Source organism: Anguilla rostrata, chromosome 1 (assembly GCF_018555375.3).
Source record: "Anguilla rostrata isolate EN2019 chromosome 1, ASM1855537v3, whole genome shotgun sequence".
Taxonomy (NCBI): Eukaryota; Metazoa; Chordata; class Actinopteri; order Anguilliformes; family Anguillidae; genus Anguilla; species Anguilla rostrata.
In genome coordinates this window covers 82,894,177-82,912,265 of record NC_057933.1, presented here as the reverse complement: position 1 = coordinate 82,912,265, position 18,089 = coordinate 82,894,177, and the positions used below count along the sequence as shown (strand labels likewise).

The following is an 18,089-nucleotide window of genomic DNA, read 5'->3' as shown; positions in this document are numbered from 1 at the left end:
AGTGAGTGAAAACATAATTCAATTAAAACACCAAAAAAGTGAGAATGTAAAATTTGCCTATATTATGTTAGAATAAAATGGGAGAAGTCAGAGTGCCAACAGTCCGGTAAAACAGATAATAAAAATCTGAAGAACAGCTCCGTTCTCAGTACACAAATGGCAATGAAAATCATGTTGCAGACTGATAGATAGAAGATACGCATAAAATTCAAAATTGAATTCAATTAAAAGGAAAAAAAGTGACATCACTTGAACAGTGTCTCTACTTGGGGGCTGCCTTTGCTGAGCTGCTGGCTGCATCTGTGGAGATCACTTCTTCTCTTTCGCTGATCCAGGGTGACAGGGGAGGACCAGCCTCCTAAGAAGGCCCAATTTGGGGGCGTGTCTCTGCACAGCCTGCTGAACCTGTCCCTCTCCTCCAATCACAACGGCCGCAGGGTGACCTGCCACGCCTTCAGCTCCTTACTGTCAGAGGGGGTCAACACCTTTTACACGCTCAATGTGCTCTGTGAGTGTGTGTGTGTGTGTGTGTGTGTGCGTGTGTGTGCATGTGTGTGAGTGTGTGTGTGAGTGTGAGTGTGAGTGAGTGTGTGTGTGTGTGTGTGTGTGAGTGTGTGTGTGCATGAGTGTGCATGTGTATGAGTGTGCGTGTGTGTGAGCGTGTGATTGTGTGTGTGTGTGTGTGTGCATGTGTGTGAGTGTGTGTGTGTGTGAGTGTGCATGTGTGTGTGTGTGAGCGTGTGATTGTGTGTGTGTGTGTGTGTGTGCATGTGTGTGAATGTGCATGTGTGAGTGTGTGTGTGTGTGTGCATGTGTGTGAGTGTGTGTGTGCGTCAGTGTGCATGTGTGTGTGTGTGTGTGCGTGAGTGTGTATGAGTGCATGTGTGTGAGTGTGAGTGTGTGTGTGTGTGTGAGTGTGCATGTCTGTGTGAGTGTGTGTGGGGGCGTGTATGAGTGTGCGTGTGTGTGAGTGTGTGTGCATGTGCTAGTGCGTGTGTGTGCATGTGCGCTAGTGTGTGTGTGTGTGTGCGTGTGCGTGTGTCTGTGTGCAAAGGGGTGTGTTTATTTACAAGTGTGTTTCAATGTGTGTTGTAGTAAATTCTGTGCTTAATGTGCTTTGCGTGTGCCTGTCTGTCAGAGTCTATTTATGTAAGCGTGTACAACGGGCTCAGCGTGTTCCACCAGGCTGTGTGTGAGTGGAAGTGCGTGTGCCGCGTGTGTGTGTGTGTGAGTGAGTGAGTGTGTGCGTATGTGTGTGAGTGTGTGTGTGTGCGTGGAAGTGCGTGTGCCGCGTGTGTTCATTTGTGTATGTAATAGGGTGTTTAGCTGACCGATGTGCCCGGTAAGTGCCGCTGTAGAGATGCATCACGAGCCGCGTAAGTCACTGTGGATAAGAGCATCTGCTAAATGGGATAATGGCATGTAAAATGTAACCGTCGGTTTCAATCTGCGATGACTGACAATTTCTCGCTCTTTAGCTCTGCGGAACATATTGGACATTATGTCTCAGTGAGCAGACCGCGCGTTTGTATTTGTTTGTTTATTTGATGTTGTGACAGTTTTTGTGTGTCTCTGTGCGTGTGCGTGTGTGTTGTGTGTGTGTGTGTTTCTTGGTAATGGCATGCATTACAGATCCTCCTGAATTTGGACCAGACCAGCCTACGCTGATCCAAGTGGTTGAAGACGATGTTGCCCTCCTCCCGTTGATAGTCTCAGCCAATCCGGACGAGATATCCTGCGAATGGACCTATCAGGGCGAGACCCTGGCTGTAGGTAAAGAACTAGGACCAATCAAAACCTTCCATCCAGAAGAGGGTTGGGATCGTTCTTTAGGCCCCATCATCACCATCAGGGCGGGCTTGCAAACTAAAGCCCAAGCTTTGTAGCATTAAAACATAAGCTTTGCCAGACTTGCAGATTTGCTTTACACCATAGTGCATGGAACCCAGACGAGGGTCTCGGTCTCCTTCAATAGGAAGAGCGTTTCCATTTCAGTGATGCCTCAGCGTTTCCATTTCAGTGATGCCTCAGCGTTTCCATTTCAGTGATGCCTCAGCGTTTCCATTTCAGTGATGCCTCAGCGTTTCCATTTCACGTTTCTCATTTCCGCGACGCCACTGTAGCTCGTGTAAGTGTAGCCCCTCCTCAGGGTCTGCCTCCCACATTGAGCTCCGCTCCCTTGTTGGGGGGGGGGGGGCGCAGTGTCCCTGCACTTTTGCAGAGGCGGTACAGAGCAGTCACGTGCGCGTCGATGTGTCCCGTGACAGACGGGTATCCGCGGTACCGCCGGAGCGGGGATCTGGAGCTGGAGATTTGGAACGTGACCAGGAGGGACGCGGGGACGTACACGCCTGTGTGCCAGAACGCCGAGGGGGAGAACCGCACCGCCATCACCCTGGACGTCCAGTGTAAGGGACCTCGCCACCACCCGCTGTCCACCACACTGCCCCAGCAGCACAAGGGGCGCTCCCAGGCTACTGCAGTTCTTAGTTTTCAGGGTTCTTCGGTTCTTAGCATTCCTGTTCCATTTCAGGCTACTGTGGTTCGTAGCGTTCTTGTTCCATTTCAGGGTTCTGCAGTTCTTAGTGTTCCTGTTCCCTTTCAGGGTTCTGCGGTTCTTAGCATTCCTGTTCCATTTCAGGGTTCTGTGGGTCTTAGCATTCCTGTTCCATTTCAGGCTACTGTGGTTTGTAGCATTCTTGTTCCATTTCAGGGTTCTGCAGTTCTTAGTGTTCCTGTTTCATTTCAGGGTTCCGCAGTTCTTTGCATTCCTGTTCCATTTCAGGGTTCCGTGGGTCTTAGTGTTCCTGTTCCATTTCAGGGTTCCGCAGTTCTTAGCATTCCTGTTCCATTTCAGGGTTCCGTGGGTCTTAGTGTTCCTGTTCCATTTCAGGGTTCCGCAGTTCTTAGCATTCCTGTTCCATTTCAGGATTCTGTGGGTCTTACGCCGGGCACCCACCGCACGCGTCGCGTATGCGTCGCGTAAACAGCAGGGCGAAGCAGCACGGCGCGACGCGTAGGGTGTCTCCACTGGTTCCGTTTGTGTCGCGCAAAGGCTTGCGTAAAAGCTATATATTCCTAATAGCTCTCGCAGACTGCAGTGGGATTACATCGTGTATTTCACGTTTGTTCAATACTTTTGATTATGGGTTAAGTGAATACTTTGGTGAGAGACCTTTTTCAGTTTGTTAATTTGGTAATATTTCGTTAACTCGTAAATACGTGAGAAAGTAAACGCTTTCAATAATTACCATAAACTTAAATCGCAACGTAGCCTGCATAACAATCAATCTCAAACTGTATTAATTTATTTGCTTGGTTAACAAGCGTGCCAATTTCATGAAGAATATGTAATGATCATAATAATAATAAATAATCCGTAATCAACCATTGGGAATTCCCGTGTTGTCTTGTCATTCACGTCAAAACATTTATAGGATCATATTTAGTAAAATCAGCTAATCATGAAAAAGACAGTAACAGTTTAATCTTGAAGGGATATGAACACCACAACGCCATGAACACCGGAAGCTTTGAAGTACAAGTGCGATAGGCTACGTCTTTCTGTGGTGTATTTTCAAATTTACCCCACCCCCTCCGCAAAATAAGACAGCGAAACTAAGTTTGCCTTTTCCCCAGGTTCCAGTTATTTATTTATTTATTTTTACAAAACGAAAAGGCTTGTATTTTTTTAGCTGCTTATAAAATATCTGGGAGGTAACTAGGGACACACCCCCAGTAATATAAGGATGAAATATAAATCAGAGCATGTATACCTAGCATTTTAGAGCATATTTCTGTGTATAAACAGGCCATCGTGACGCGCGACAAACCGAAAAAATAGAACCGAAGCGAAAAACTACGCTTCAGTTCGCTTGTGTCGCGCGAGCTTCGCAGCCGGTACGCGACGCGTTCGCATCTGGTGGAGACGACGTCGCCCGCTGCCGTTGTAATAACAGTACTTCAACTACGCTTCAGTTACGCGCGTAATACGCGCGTAGTGCGCTCGCGGCCGATACGCGTGCGGTGGGTGCCCGGCTTTAGCATTCCTGTTCCATTTCAGGGTTCCGTGGGTCTTAGTGTTCCTGTTCCCTTTCAGGGTTCCGCGGTTCTTAGCATTCCTGTTCCATTTCAGGCTACTGTGGTTCGTAGCGTTCTTGTTCCATTTCAGGGCTCTGCAGTTCTTAGTGTTCCTGTTCCATTTCAGGGTTCCGCAGTTCTTAGCATTCCTGTTCCATTTCAGGGTTCCGTGGGTCTTAGCGTTCCTGTTCCATTTCAGGGTTCCGCAGTTCTTAGCATTCCTGTTCCATTTCAGGGTTCCGTGGGTCTTAGCGTTCCTGTTCCATTTCAGGGTTCCGCAGTTCTTAGCATTCCTGTTCCATTTCAGGGTTCCGTGGGTCTTAGCGTTCCTGTTCCATTTCAGCGTTCCATGGTTCTTAGTGTGCCTGTTCCATTTCATGGTTCTGTGGGTCTTAGTGTTCCTGTTCCATTTCAGGGTTCCATAGTTCTTAGCGTTCCTGTTTCATTTCAGGGGGGCCTCGTGGATCTCTACGTACAACCGAGCCGATCTATAAAAGCGTAGAAATTTAAGAACTATGCTGACAGGACTCCTGGGTCCTGGAGGTCTGTAGGGTCTGCTGGTTTTTCGTTCTCAACTTAAGTTCCACAAGCTGTTCACACTCAAGAGAACAGGCGAGGCGAGTGAACTGTGCAATCAGCAGGTTTCGCTGATCAATGCAGGCTTTCATTCCCGTATCAGACCACGGTAAACACATTTTACACTTCAGATACAAGCCCAGGCTCCAGCCTTTCTTCTCTAATTTATCAAAATAATGTCCGATCAAGTGAACATCGGGGTTCATTAAATCACTAAGTCTGGCACAAAAATACAGAAGCGCAGATCAATCAGATCAATCCTTATGTAAGCCCGGCACGGAGCGAAAATAATTGAGGCCAGGAGTTTGCCGTCCTGGTCCTGGGGAGGCTCTGCTCGGACTTTATGCACAACTTTTTCACACAAATCAACAACAAGTTCAGACCAATGCAGGGTGAGGTAACTGTGGAATTTCAATGATCGATTATTGCTGAGTAACCGTGGAAACCAGTGCGTCCTGTAACCCTACAGGCCCTTATTAAAATTGAATATACTGAAATCTATTATAAATATGTGGACTTGTATATATTGATAAATAAATTTCACTGCAGTGTGTTTTGTAAAAAAAAAAAAAATTATGTATCTGTAACAGAAAGAGCTATTTTCATATATTCACGTGAACATTTATCACATATTTTCTCACGTGCTGCGCGGTGTCCAGAGTCTTTCCGCGGCCTTTTGTCCTAACCGTGCCGCCGGGTTTGTGTTTCTGAGTCCGGAGGGGTGGCATTTGGAAAAGGCATCGCTAAGGACTCGCATAGATCAGCAATTACAGAGCGCGCTCCCGCCCCCCGAAAAAAAAAAAAAAAACAGCAGTCCAAAGTCCACGAGGATAATAATGATAGCCATAAACCATAATGATAACAATCTATTGTTTGCCAGCAGATTCAGCGACGGGCTTTTTTTTCCCTTCTCCTGTTCAGCGCACCTGTCAATCAGTTTTTTTTTTCCCCGAGCGCTTCGTCTCTGTCAAGGCTGCGGCAACGTTGTTTTATTTTATTTTATTTTATTTAACAGCGCCGTTAGGGTAGGCGCGCTTTTACGGCTGTGTGAAATATGACCGTGGAGGCCGTCCCGGTGATGGCCCCCTGTCCTCGGCAGGGGCCGTTTTTATTATGGCTGCTGCAGTCTGACCGGCCCCCCCCTTCTCCCTTAAATTTGAACGATTGGCATATTTTTTTATAGCCCCTCGTCGTCGTCCTCTGAGTTACGGGGGCTTGATGGCGCTGGGGTTCCGGAATGTCACAACGCGTAATGGAGAGAAAGTGCCGCTGACACACCCCTCGGGCGGGGCACTTAACCCCAACGGGCCGCCCAAACGCGAGGGTGTAAATGTGAGTCCCACCCCGGTCACGCCGGGACAGGCGGGACCGTCTGCACGCTCCACCTCCCCCCCCCCCCCCGACCCGCTCTACGGCTGCCTCGCTGTATCTGTGGTGATTTTTTTGGCCGGTTCCCCAGACGCCCCCGGCGTGCGAGCGGCGAAGGACCCCCTGTACGTGGACCGGGGCCGGACGGCGGACCTGGAGTGCGTGGCCGACGCCAACCCCGCGGTCTCCGGGATGTTCTCCTGGGCGCGGCTGGTAAGTGCTCTTTGTCGCTCCGGCGAGCTTCCTGCCGTTAACTTCATCCCCCTCTCTCCTGCTCGCCCCTCGCCGCTCATCATTCACCCGCTTAAAGCCCAATTGGCCGATATATCAGCCGTCTTACCGCCGCCACGCCCCCCTCTTTGTCTCCTGCATAAATCGAGAAGAATAGGTTTCATTAAAGCGGTGTTACCAAGGTGCGCATTTGTCAGTGTTAGCTCGTGTTACTCTCTTCCTCTCCTCTGCGTCTAAGGGGCCCAGCTCTTCCTCCTGGCGCTACTTCCCCCCGCTCAGTTTTATCGAGCAGGAAACGCGGCCTACTGCTTCCTGTTCTTCTTGCTCTGTGGTCTTTCTCTCTCTCTCTCTCTCTCTCTCTCTCTCAGGGGGAGGAAGACGACGCCCTCCCGGGGTCAGAGAGTGAGGACGAGGCCACCGGTTGGCTGACCATCCCCGAGGTCGCCCGCTCCCACAGCGGCCGCTACAGGTGCACGGTGGACAACGGCATAGCGCCCCCTGCCAGCGCGGAGGTCCGGCTGGTAGTGCGCTGTGAGTGTGTGTTACTGATCTGCGCTACTGCAGAAAACGGTTCTCCCTTCCCCAGGTGGACGGCCAGCTACCAGAACCCCTGATATTCCCCGCTACCTATGCTAGAGGGACCTTCTGGAATTATCACCACTGCTTATCAATAAATTTCAGGAAATATCATATTTCTAATAAAAATGGCCAAGATATGAAACGTTGTAAAGGAACACTATCTGCCTAACGTGGTTAAGTGGGACTTGTGAACCTCAGAAGGTACTTTCTCATGTCATTAATCTCAAAGCCAGTTGCTGCAGCATATTTCCCACTTTTGTTTTTTTTTAGACTCAGGCACAGATTGTTATTTGCTACAAAAGCTGTGCTACTGACACAGAAGTAGCTCAAAGGAATGACAGTTTATTGCGCGTAGATACCCGACAGAGAAACACACAAAGCTTTATGTTCCCGAGCCCCGTCGGACGGGGACATGAATGCGTTTACCTTTGAGAGAGGGGCTGCTTGTACAGCACTCAGACTCGGTGTTATCAGCCTTCTCCGTCACCCTCTATCCACCTCTATTACACCATCCTGGTCTGTCCAAGTGCCAGCCACCTCAAGGTGACCGTTTCAGGACATTCAATCATCGACTCATCTGTGACTGGTGATGGAGAAGGGGGGTGCAGCTGAGGTGAAGGAGGCCTCTGGTCGGGGTGCGGTGTGAATTGGGGGGGGGGGAGGGGGGTCAATGGGACCGAGCGGGGGCAGTGAGATCGCATTCCGTTTGCGGTCGGCAGGACGGCCGTGTTTGAGCGCTCTTTTCTGCAGTTCAGCCGGTGATCCAGAAGGGGGCGCAGTGGCGCAAGGTGGCGAGTCGCGGCGATGGGAGCAGCACGGCCGACGTGGCCTGCCAGGCCGAGGGGGTCCCCAAGGTGGAGTTCTCCTGGGCCAAAAACGGGGTGCCCATGGATCTCAGCGAGAAGGAGGATCGCCCCAAACATCTTTCCAGGTGCGTGCTGTTCAGCATTACACAAAAAAAAACACTACAACACAAGGAATTACAGCCGTAATGAAAACTAAAGCACACGTTTAGCGCTGTATAAGGATGTTGGCATCTCAGCGCTGTACCGTAAAGAAAGGATGCAGAATAAATGCGTGGAGCTGTCAGCGTCGAGGTTCACGAAAGAGGCTTCATGAATTCTGGGTCGCCGCCCCCCGGCTTCCGCTGCCTGTCGGGGTTCGGTCGAGTCTCTCCCCGTTGCCGTCCCCGCTGCACAGGTACCGGGTGGACTGAGGAGGCGGTCCACACCAGCACGGTCACCGTGGTGAACGTGAGCGCAGCGCTGGACTACGCCAACTTCACCTGCACGGCCCGGAACAGCCTGGGGGAGGATCAGCTGCTCATCCAGCTGCTCAGCACCAGTACGGGGGGGGAGGGAGGGAGGGAGGGGTGGGGAGGAGGGGAGAGGGGTGGGGGGAAGAGAGGGGTAGGGGATGGAGGGAGGGAGGGGTGGGGGAAGGAGGGGAGAGGAGGGAGGGAGGGAGGGAGAGAAAAGAAGGCTAGAGGAGGGAGGGAGGGAGAGAGGGAAAAGAGGGGTAGAGGGAGGGAGGGAGAGAAAAGAAGGCTAGAGGAGGGAAGGAGGGAGAGAAAAAAGGGCTAAAGGGTGACAGGGAGGTGAGGGACAATAGAGGGAGGGGTGACCCAGTGGAGAGGAAGAGGAGAAGACTTTGAAAGAGGGAGAGAGGAGGAAGTTAGAGAGTGATGGGAGGAGAGAGGAAGAGAAGACAAATTCAGCGAGTGATAAGAACAAAGAGGGAGATAGAGGTGAAGAGAGTGATGGTAGAAAGAGAGAGATAGAAGGGAAGAGAGTGACAGTGAGGAGAGACAGAGAAGAGAGGAGGAGAAAGGGACAGAAGGGAGAGAGAAAAAAATAGTGTTGTGTGTATAGTAGTGTTTGACTTAAGTTACATATTTATATTTCATACTTCACACGTGTTCTGCATGATTTCACCATATCACCATGGCTGCCCTGCCAGTGCAACAGCATTGGATTTAATTTAGAAGGAAAAGAGAAGAGAAGAGGGAGAAAGAAGAGAGGGGGAGCGATGTAGTGAAGAGAGAGGAAAGGGTGACAGATGAGCTGAAGAGGGAGAGAAAAAGAGGGTGAATTTGAGAGGGATGTAGAAAAAGGGAGGGGGGGAGAAGGAAGAGAGGGAGAGGGGGCAAGGGTGGAAGCAAATAGGTAAGCAGAGAGATAAAGAGAGAGCGAGAGAGAGAGAAAGAGAAAGAGAGAGAGAGAGGGAGAGAGGAGGCCAGAGACATGTTTCAAAACAACATTTATTTATAGAAAAAGGATCTAAATCTGTGCGGGGAGACTAATCAGCTTGCGGTGCTGGTGATTTCGGTTTCTCGTTTGCGTAGGAAGCGGGTGGGGGGGGGGGGGGCTGCCATTGGACGATGTCGAAGAGACACTCATTTGGAGTTCAGCCAGCGCTCTATATAGAAAAGAGAACAGTCCCAATTTCCATGACAACGCGTGCGAGTTGGGCTTTGTTTGCCACGTTGGGCTTGTGGAGCCCGCGCAGCAGACCGACCCTGCGCAGGGAGCAGAGGACGGCCGTCTGGACGGAGACAGCCGGCGAGGTCTGGTGGCAGCGCCACCGCGCTTTATAAATAAATTAATCGGGGAATAAACAGCTGTGGCAGCGGCTCGCGCCGCCATTTCCCCTCCGTTCCAAATCCGGCCGACGAGAGTACAGTACTGCCGATTCTTTTTTTTTTTTTTTCCCCCGTTTTTGTTTTCGAGCGAACTTCGGCAGGGCCGCGCAGGCGGGGGCGGGGGGGAGGACGGGGGGGGGGGGGACGGAGCGCAGGTACCGCCGCTCTACAGTGGCGTGACGCGCGTTGGCCTGGCGTCGGGCGCCATGGTTACCCGCCTGGGCTCCGTCTCCGCGCGGCAGCTCGAGCGGGGCGGGGGTGCGGGGCAGGGGAGCGGGGCGGGGGAGCGGGGCGGGGGAGCGGGGCGGGGGCGCGGGGCGGGGGCGCGGAGGAGTGTCCTCGCCCTCCTCGGTCTGGCCCCTGCGCCGCCGCCGCCGTTCGGTTGATAATGACGCTCTAAAACGCTTCTCTGTGCTCTGCCCCCATTACACTGCCCTCTGGCTGTGAAATTAGCATCCCCGTGCCATCTCTGAGCCCCTGTCCCAGCATGCCTTGCGGCCCCTGGCAGACACGTTTAGTGTTTACCATAAAAACCATGAAATACAATCCAATATTCTCGCTGTTTTTACCGCTGCGAATATTCATAATTAATCTGACGCAGTAATAGTAAATTATATATGCTTCTTATCATCAGAGGGGCTGGAGAGAAATGCACTTTCCTTCGCCGACGTTCCTGTTTGGATTTAAAGGCGCCGTACAGGCAACAGAAATAAGACCAATCCCAGGTCTGCCGCAAAGTGCGTTTTCCTCCGTTTCCTGGGTGTTATCAGGGCTGCGTTTGGGTTTCCTTAGGAGGTGTGAATGTGTGTGTGCGTGCGTACGTGTGCTTGTGTGTGTTCGTGTGTGTGTATGCATGTGTGCGTGCGTGTGTGTGTGTGTGCGTGTGTTCGTGTGCGTGTGTATGTGTGTGTGTGTACGTGTGCGTGTGCACATTCTTGTGTGCGTGCGTGTGTGTGTGCATGGCCATGCTTGTACGTGCGTGTGCTTGTGTGTGTTCATGTGTGTGCGTGTGTATGTGTTTGTTCGTGTGTGTGTTCATGTGTGTGTGTATGTGTGTGTGTGTATGTGTGCGTGTGCGCATTCTTGTGTTCGTTCGTGTGTGTGTGTTTGTGTGTGTGTATGCATGTGTGCATGCGTATGTCTGTGCATGCGTACGTGTGCTTGTGTGCGTGCATGTGTGTGCGTGTGTAAATAGTGTGTACAGTAAATAGGTCAGTCATTTCTGTGAGGTGTTGTGGTTCACCTTTACCCTGCATGGACCGCACACATGAGCCCATTCACTCTCAGGTCACTTTCTCCTCAGATACTCACGGCTCCTCTCTCTCTCCCTCTCTCTCTCTCTCCCTCTCTCCCTCTCTCTCTCTCTCTCTCTCTACCTCTCTGTCTCTCTCTCTCTCGCTCTCTCTCTTACCTCCCTCTCTGTCTCTCTCTCTCTCTCTCTCTCTCTCTTTCTCTCTCTCTGTCTTGCTCTCAAATCCAATTGTTCAGCCTGATTTTAGGAATAATCTGGTAAAGGGGTATCAACAGTCTCCCCCCCCCCACCCCCCCACCCACACACAGGGTTCAAATGCGTAAGGCAGTGGTAACTCCAGCAGGGGGCTCGCCCCGTTTTACGACACACTGTTGCCCCCTAAACCCCCCCCCCACCCCCACCCCGCCCCGCCCCCCCTCTCTCTCCTCCTCCCAACCCTCCTATTTCTCTCTTTTTCCTCCCTTTCTCTGCTTCTGTTTATCTCTGGGATAGAACATGGTCAAGAGCGTGCAGTAGACGGCTGGGCGTTCAGAGTGAAGTACATGAGGTGCTTCAAATTAATGAGAAAATTGGAACCTCAAGGAAAACAGAAAATTTTAATATTTTATTTCCGTGTCAATGCTTCGTCCGGCCTTCCGAAACCGCTTGATTAAATGAGCGGCCATGTTGGTTGGAATTCTTTCTTCCTCTCCCTCTGCCCCTTTGCAAAAGTCTCACCCCTTAATGTCATGTTGGCATAATGAGGAACACACAGAATGGCAATGTCAGTTGTCATAAAGTACTCTGTGGTGTTGATATTGAAAGTGTTATAACATGTCAGTATGACAGTATATGTCCGCTGATGACTATGTCACTTGGCATAAAGGATGATGTCCATTTGATATTGAAAGTGACACAATGACCCTGTAGAGCAGTCATTTACAAAATGGTCATTTATTTATGTCAGTTGTCATGTATGCTTTATGCATACCCTCTTCAAATAAAGTGTTACCCAATATGCTTTATGAAATACATACAGTAATATTTCAAAAGCACTATATATATATATATCTAATAGAAGGGAAGAACTATTGAAAGCATTTAGTCATTTTCTAAATTAACTCTATCTCTATCACTCTGTGTCTCAAGCTCTCTATCTCTGTCTCTCTGCCTCTCTCTCCATCTCTGTCTCTCTCTGCCTCTGCCTCTCTCACTCTCATCCTCTGGGGGTTGTTTGGGTTTGTTTTTTGTTTTTGGTTGTTTTTCTCTTTTGTTTTTTTGAAATGCCGTAATGTCTGTTTTTGAACTATGCCCCAATACGAGCGGTTTTAAAATCAAATATCTCTCCCTCTCTCTCTCTCTCTCTCCCTCTCTCTCTCTCTCTCTCTCCCTCCCTCTCAGGTCACCCAGACCCTCCGTCGGACCTGCGGCTGGTCAGTGCCGGCAGCCGCACGGTCACGCTGCAGTGGACCGCTGGGTTTGACGGGGGCTCGCAGCAGAGGTTCCGTGTCAGGTGAGGGTTCGGGGTGGGGGTGGGGGGGGGGTCGAAGATCAACTCTGGAGCCGTGCGGCTTGTGTCAGGACTTTGAAAAATAATGATATCCTCTGGACTTTGGCGCGCACGAGAGGTGGGGAGGCTAAGCTGATCATTTCTGCTTTCGCGTAGCCGCACTCTCCCCTCTCACACACGTCCCGGCGCCGTTGTGTTTGGCAGGTATCGCTGGGCAGATTCGGCCAGCTCCCTGTACGTGGATGTCTTCCCACCCAGGGACACCACTTTCACCGTCAGCAGACTCTCCCCTGGCACCACCTACAACTTCTCCGTCAACGCCATCAATGCCATGGGAGAGAGCCAGTATGCCGACAACAACGCAGTACTCAAAGTCACCACCAGGGGTCAGTGTATAGCAGACTTTTTTTCCTTTTTTTTTTTTTTTTTTGCATTTTCGCCCACTGCAACAAAGCGTAGCTCACCAGCCAGGGAAAGAGTTAATCAACCCTAAATGATTAACAGGTTTGTAAATGTCAGGCTTTAAACATTTAAAGCATTTTTAATGAACCAGGCGAGCAAAATCAGACAGAGATTAAGGAGTCTCTTTTCTGTAAGTGGGGAGGTGTTATCAGTCCCCAGACTCAGTTTGAGAAAGATTCCTGCTCATTATACGGGCCCGTGTAGCTGACAGCTACAGTAAACACAGTAGACGCTTCGCTGAATACCCGACTTTGCTCACGCTAAATTACCCCGTGGCCGCAGGGCCACGCTGACAGCCGCACCTCCCCCTAACCCTTCCTCCGTCCTCTGTCCGCCTGAAGTTTCAGACCCCGGCGAAGAGGATGAATCACCGGGAGACGATGAAGGTGCTACAGGTATGCACTGCTGAGTTCCAGAAATGTCCACAGGTGATGTGTGAGGCAGCTCATTCGTATTGGAAACTTCAATTAAGAAAACCACCTCAGCGTAGTTTTTAAAAGCGCCGTATGTTGACACGCTTCAGTAATGATGTTAATGGCATCTGGTAATGAATTAATTTTCACTATGATGCTGTTATTCATTACCTGGGGAGTATTATGAAATAAGTCGTCGGATGGCTACCGCAATTCTTGTTTTACTGCAGTTTTGTTATCTGTCCTTATGCTCCTCTTATATTTAGCGATGCCATCAAAGTGTACCTTGACTAACACATTGAGTTCTTGGATTGCATTCATAAATCATCTCCCGGTGGGAGTGCTGATTTGGGGTCAGGTTTTCCCTGCTCCATATCATAGCCTTACCCTTTATCCTTTGTGGGCTAGACAGCAAAACTGGTCCTAGGTCAGTTAATCATACTTTCAGATGCTTCACAAAAACAAGCTACCTGATCTCAGTCCGCTTGTATCCCAGAATCCTTTGGTGTGGCGCCGGCTGTCGTGGCGGCGCTGTCCGTGGTGGGCGGAGTCTTGCTGGTGCTCAACGCGCTGGGCTGCTTCCTGGGACTCAGGAGGAGGAAGGGGCGGAGCCTGACAGGTGAAAGCGAGGCACTAGCGCAGATGCGCGCTGCCGAGCCGTCAACAGGGCGGGTGGGGGCAGAGGGGTCTCAGAGCCTTGTGGGCGTGGACCACGCGGGGGGGGGGTTGGGGGATTGGGGGGTGGGAGGAAAGTGCCTGAATTTTAATGTGACTGTCACATCTGCCTTCCACTGCAGTCTCTTATCTCCCCCTCATTCCACCCTCTCCTCTTCCCGTATCTCCATCTGTGCCCCCCTCCCTTCCTGCGCCTCTGTCACTTCTCCCCCCCCTCCGTCTCTCCTCTTATCTCCCTCCATCCCTTTGGTCTACCCTCTTTCCATCTGTCTCTCCCTCTCTCCCCCGGCTTGCTCTCGAACTCTCATTCTCCCTCCCATCTCTTCACTTCGCCTGCATTTTCTGTGCCTCTTTCTATCCGAGCGTCCCTTTCTCCCTCCCTCCTCTCTCCAGCTTTTTCTTTTCTGTTTATGCTGTTCCCCCCCCCCCCTCTTAATCCCCTTCTTTCTCTCTCTTTCTCCTTCCCAGGGGGTACGAGCAGTAGCTTGGAGGAGGAGAAGAAGAGTGATGAGGAGAGGTGAGTCAGTCTAATCTGCTTTCTGAGTCAGGCCTGTTTGGTAAACAGCGGCCGCAAAATCCACATTAAGTATCTTAAACGGCACTTTTCTGCCTGAAGACAGACGCGCGGCCGAAACAGCTACGGTGGCTCACTGGGTACAAAAGAGACGAAGCGGCCTGTTGCGCAGCGCTCTGTTTGAGCACGGCCGGCAGCCTCCCGTTGTTTTCACGACTTTAAAGGCCCGCCCACTTTTCTGTGAGTGAGTCTGATTGGACCGCCAGGGCGGTTGACGGACTCGCTGCAGCTGGTTCGAGCAGGCGTTTTGTCAGTGGTCGCCGTGGACCGATCGCCCAACCAGCGAGGTCCTCGGTGAGCCGGCGAGGCGACCGGTACGAGAGAGGAGAGCTGGTCAACGCAGCCGCCCGGCGCACCCTGCTGGTGGACAGCGGCTCGGAGTCCGACAGCAACGTCTACGAGAGCTACGGAGGGGTGAGAGGCCCAGAAAAGGCGGCGGGGCCGGGGTGCAGCTAGGGGTTGGGGCTGGGGCTGGGATGTAGGTGGATTCCAGGGTGGGCCTTGACCAGGGCTGGGGTAGCCTGGTGGAGGTGGGTTGTGGGTGGTCCAGGGTGGGCTTTGACCAGGGCTGGGGTAGCCTGGTGGAGGTGGGTTGTGGGTGGTCCAGGGTGGGCTGACCAGGGCTGGGGTAGCCTGGTGGAGGTGGGATGTGGGTGGTCCAGGGTGGGCCTTGACCAGGGCTGGGGTAGCCTGGTGGAGGTGGGATGTGGGTGGTCCAGGGTGGGCCTTGACCAGGGCTGGGGTAGCCTGGTGGAGGTGGGATGTGGGTGGTCCAGGGTGGGCCTTGAAGGGCTGGGTAGCCTGGTGGAGGTGGGATGTGGGTGTCCAGATGCTGACATGCTGAGGGGAAGGGGCAGACCACATAGCTGGCTGTACATTGGCACACAGGTGGAGGCGGGTGGAGAAGGGTAGAGGAGGGAGGAGGAGGGTGGAGAAGGGTGGAGGTGGGTGGAGAGTTAGATGGATATGGAGTGGCTACGATGCACAGGACCTGGACGTACATTCCAGTCGGCATTGCTCATGGTCGTTTGTGTCCTCCCCATGGCATCCCAGGACAGTGCACACTACTACTACCCCACCGGCGACTTCCACCCCACTCTCTACCCCCACCCGGAAGGACCTGATGACCGAGGTAGGGAGAGCAGAGGGAAATCACATTCTGCGTCTTCCAAAAATCTGTGCGACAAAAAAATGGCTGACGTCGTTCACCTGACCTGCTCTTTGTGCCTGTGCCTTTAAGATGGGGGGTACAGGACGGGTCCAGGGGCTCATATCTACGAGGACGTGATGGACTGGGGATTGTATGAAGATTTGGGAGGGGTGCCTCTCCCCCCTGCGTCGGCCTTGCATTACCCCAGCCACACACAGCCGATAACGTGGGAACGACCAGAATCTACCCAGCAGGTCTGTGGAAAGTAGTATGTGCATAAAATTAATTATATCTTTATCTCCTCCCGTACTTAACAAGATTTTTTTTATTAGTCGGCCAATTTGAATTGTAAATGTAGCCTCAGTTAAGTTAACCTCATTACTTTTTTTAATTTATATTTTTTTAAACTCACCCTGCGTCAGTTTCCACAGGGAGCCTATCAGAGAAGAGCAAGGGCAGCGACTGATCTGGAGCCACCAATCAGGGCTCACGATGCTGTGACCGAGCCTCGCCTTCCCATGGGAGACTCCGAGCTGCCGTTTGAGCTGAGGGGGGAGTTGGTCTGAGAACATCTGTATTGCTATCTCAAGTTTGTTCTAATGTTCGCCCTGTCTAAACTCAACTCAGCCCAGCCCAGCCCAGCTCAGGTCAACTCAGCTCAACTCAGCTCAGCTCAGCCCAGCCCAGCCCAGCCCAGCCCAGGTCAGCTCAGTTCAGCCCAGCCCAGCCCAGCCCAGCTCAACTCAGCTCAGTTTAGCTCAATTCAACTCAGCTCAGCTCAGCTCAGCTCAGCTCACTCAGCTCAGCTCACTCAGCTCAGCTCAGCTCAGCTCAGCTCAGCTCAGCTCAACTCAGCTCAGCTCAGTGCAGGATTCAGACAGCCTGTCCTCATAATCTTAATGCGTCTTTCCCAAAGTCCTAAATAGAAAATCAATAAAGTTTTTTTTTTTTTTTTTGCGTGTTTCCAGTGGCTTCACGCCATAATCTAATATGACTGTGTTGTTTTGCGATGTAATTCAGAGCAGTGGTTTTGCTTGATCGAGCACTGAGCACATCAGTGAGTTTCTTCTCTACGGGCATTAATGATTCATATGCCGCGTACTCTCTCCTGTGCTGTCTCGTACTGTGTATTTATGCAGTATTTACTACAAGGATGTGAAATATGTACGTCCTTTAAAGATTTAATAGATCCTATTTTCTGTGTCGCTGTTATTGCAATAGTATTCTATTGTTCAGTGTTGTGAAATAATCTTTAATAGAGCAGACACCATAGAGAACTAGTACTCTTTGTGGCATGTCTCATCGTGAGTAAGCGATCTCTGTGCCAGGCGAAATTGAGTAACTGGGGATGGTTTACCCCCGTTCCCCTCGTCCGGCCCCCCCTGAGGGAAAACTGAGGTGGGGGGTTGCATAAACTCTAGATCCTCTATTTCTCCTCAAACAGAAGCCGCCGAAAAGTGCCTGCTCTGCGCTTCATTAAAGCCACTCTCAGACAGTACATCATGAACTCAACACACAGCACTCCACGCATCACACGAGCAGCACACTCGCATCAAGACACACACACACGCAGCACACACATCACCACGACGACGACACACACGCACTCACACGCCCATCACACGCATGCATGCACACTCGCACGAACGCACACACACGCACATATACGCAGACACACACATGCAGACACACATACATGCAGACAAACACACAGGCACACACACAAAACACTAACACACACAGATTCCATCATATATAAGCACTCACACAGATCTCCACGGTAACACATTCACTCAAACCTACGGCAACACACACACACACACACTCACACGCACACTCGCACACACGCAGACACACACACACACGCACACACACACACACAATCACGCAGACACACTTCCACTTAAACCCACACGCCCGTAAATCTACACAAACACACCTACACCTACACCCGTACTGACACAAACAATCGTTCACTCGCTCACGCTGACAAACACACTGTGCAGAGGCCTCAGGCGGGATGTGGTCAGCAGTCACATGACGGTGAGAGAGACCCGTCTCTGTGGAAGGGGCTTCCCTGTTGTAGAAGTCACTTGTGAAACACATAATGGTGGTGCCTGAATTTTGGATTAGACCCAAAGACCAGCCTCCCTTCCCTGCAACCTGTCCTAGTCAGGTTAGGTGTTCAGAGCCTGGGTGTGATTTTAATATAACTGCACATATTTGCTGCTAATTTACCGTGGTGTTATGTGCTGAAGGTGTAACTACTGTCCCTGGGAAGAGCCTGACTCCTCCTGTTTACTTTTGGCTTTAATTTCCCAACACCCAGTGGAATTTGGGGAGGATCCCGAGCGATTAGCGACGCGCGGTGACTGTGACAGACAGGTGTAATTCCAGCCGGTGACAGCGTCTGGGAGAGAGAGCGGCGGTGGCGGCGGCGGCGGCAGCGGCAGCGGGGGCGGGGGCGTCGGCGCGGTCTCTGGAAGGAAGCCGACAGCGACGGGCGACGGCGGGGGGGGGACGTCGAGCGGAAGTCGCGCGGCCGAGACAGGGGGCAGGGGAAGCGCGACGATCTGACTCTTACTTCCCCCCCGCTGCG

General features: G+C 51.7%; 1 protein-coding gene across 1 annotated transcript in view; it reads left to right on the top strand.

The window, feature by feature from the left end:
- The window catches only part of nphs1 (NPHS1 adhesion molecule, nephrin), a 52,081-nt gene extending 35,397 nt beyond the window's left edge, over positions 1–16,684 (top strand). Inside the window, exons 15-30 of the mRNA XM_064306189.1 lie at positions 336–508; positions 1,633–1,773; positions 2,268–2,408; positions 6,116–6,237; positions 6,624–6,786; positions 7,585–7,769; positions 8,055–8,178; positions 12,108–12,219; positions 12,421–12,602; positions 13,020–13,073; positions 13,588–13,710; positions 14,235–14,283; positions 14,628–14,754; positions 15,394–15,472; positions 15,581–15,744; positions 15,913–16,684. Coding sequence (XP_064162259.1) covers positions 336–508; positions 1,633–1,773; positions 2,268–2,408; positions 6,116–6,237; positions 6,624–6,786; positions 7,585–7,769; positions 8,055–8,178; positions 12,108–12,219; positions 12,421–12,602; positions 13,020–13,073; positions 13,588–13,710; positions 14,235–14,283; positions 14,628–14,754; positions 15,394–15,472; positions 15,581–15,744; positions 15,913–16,056 — 2,083 coding nt within the window. The 3' untranslated portion in view covers positions 16,057–16,684. The remainder of the gene's footprint in view (positions 1–335; positions 509–1,632; positions 1,774–2,267; positions 2,409–6,115; positions 6,238–6,623; positions 6,787–7,584; positions 7,770–8,054; positions 8,179–12,107; positions 12,220–12,420; positions 12,603–13,019; positions 13,074–13,587; positions 13,711–14,234; positions 14,284–14,627; positions 14,755–15,393; positions 15,473–15,580; positions 15,745–15,912) is intronic.
- The last annotated feature ends 1,405 nt before the right edge of the window (positions 16,685–18,089 follow it).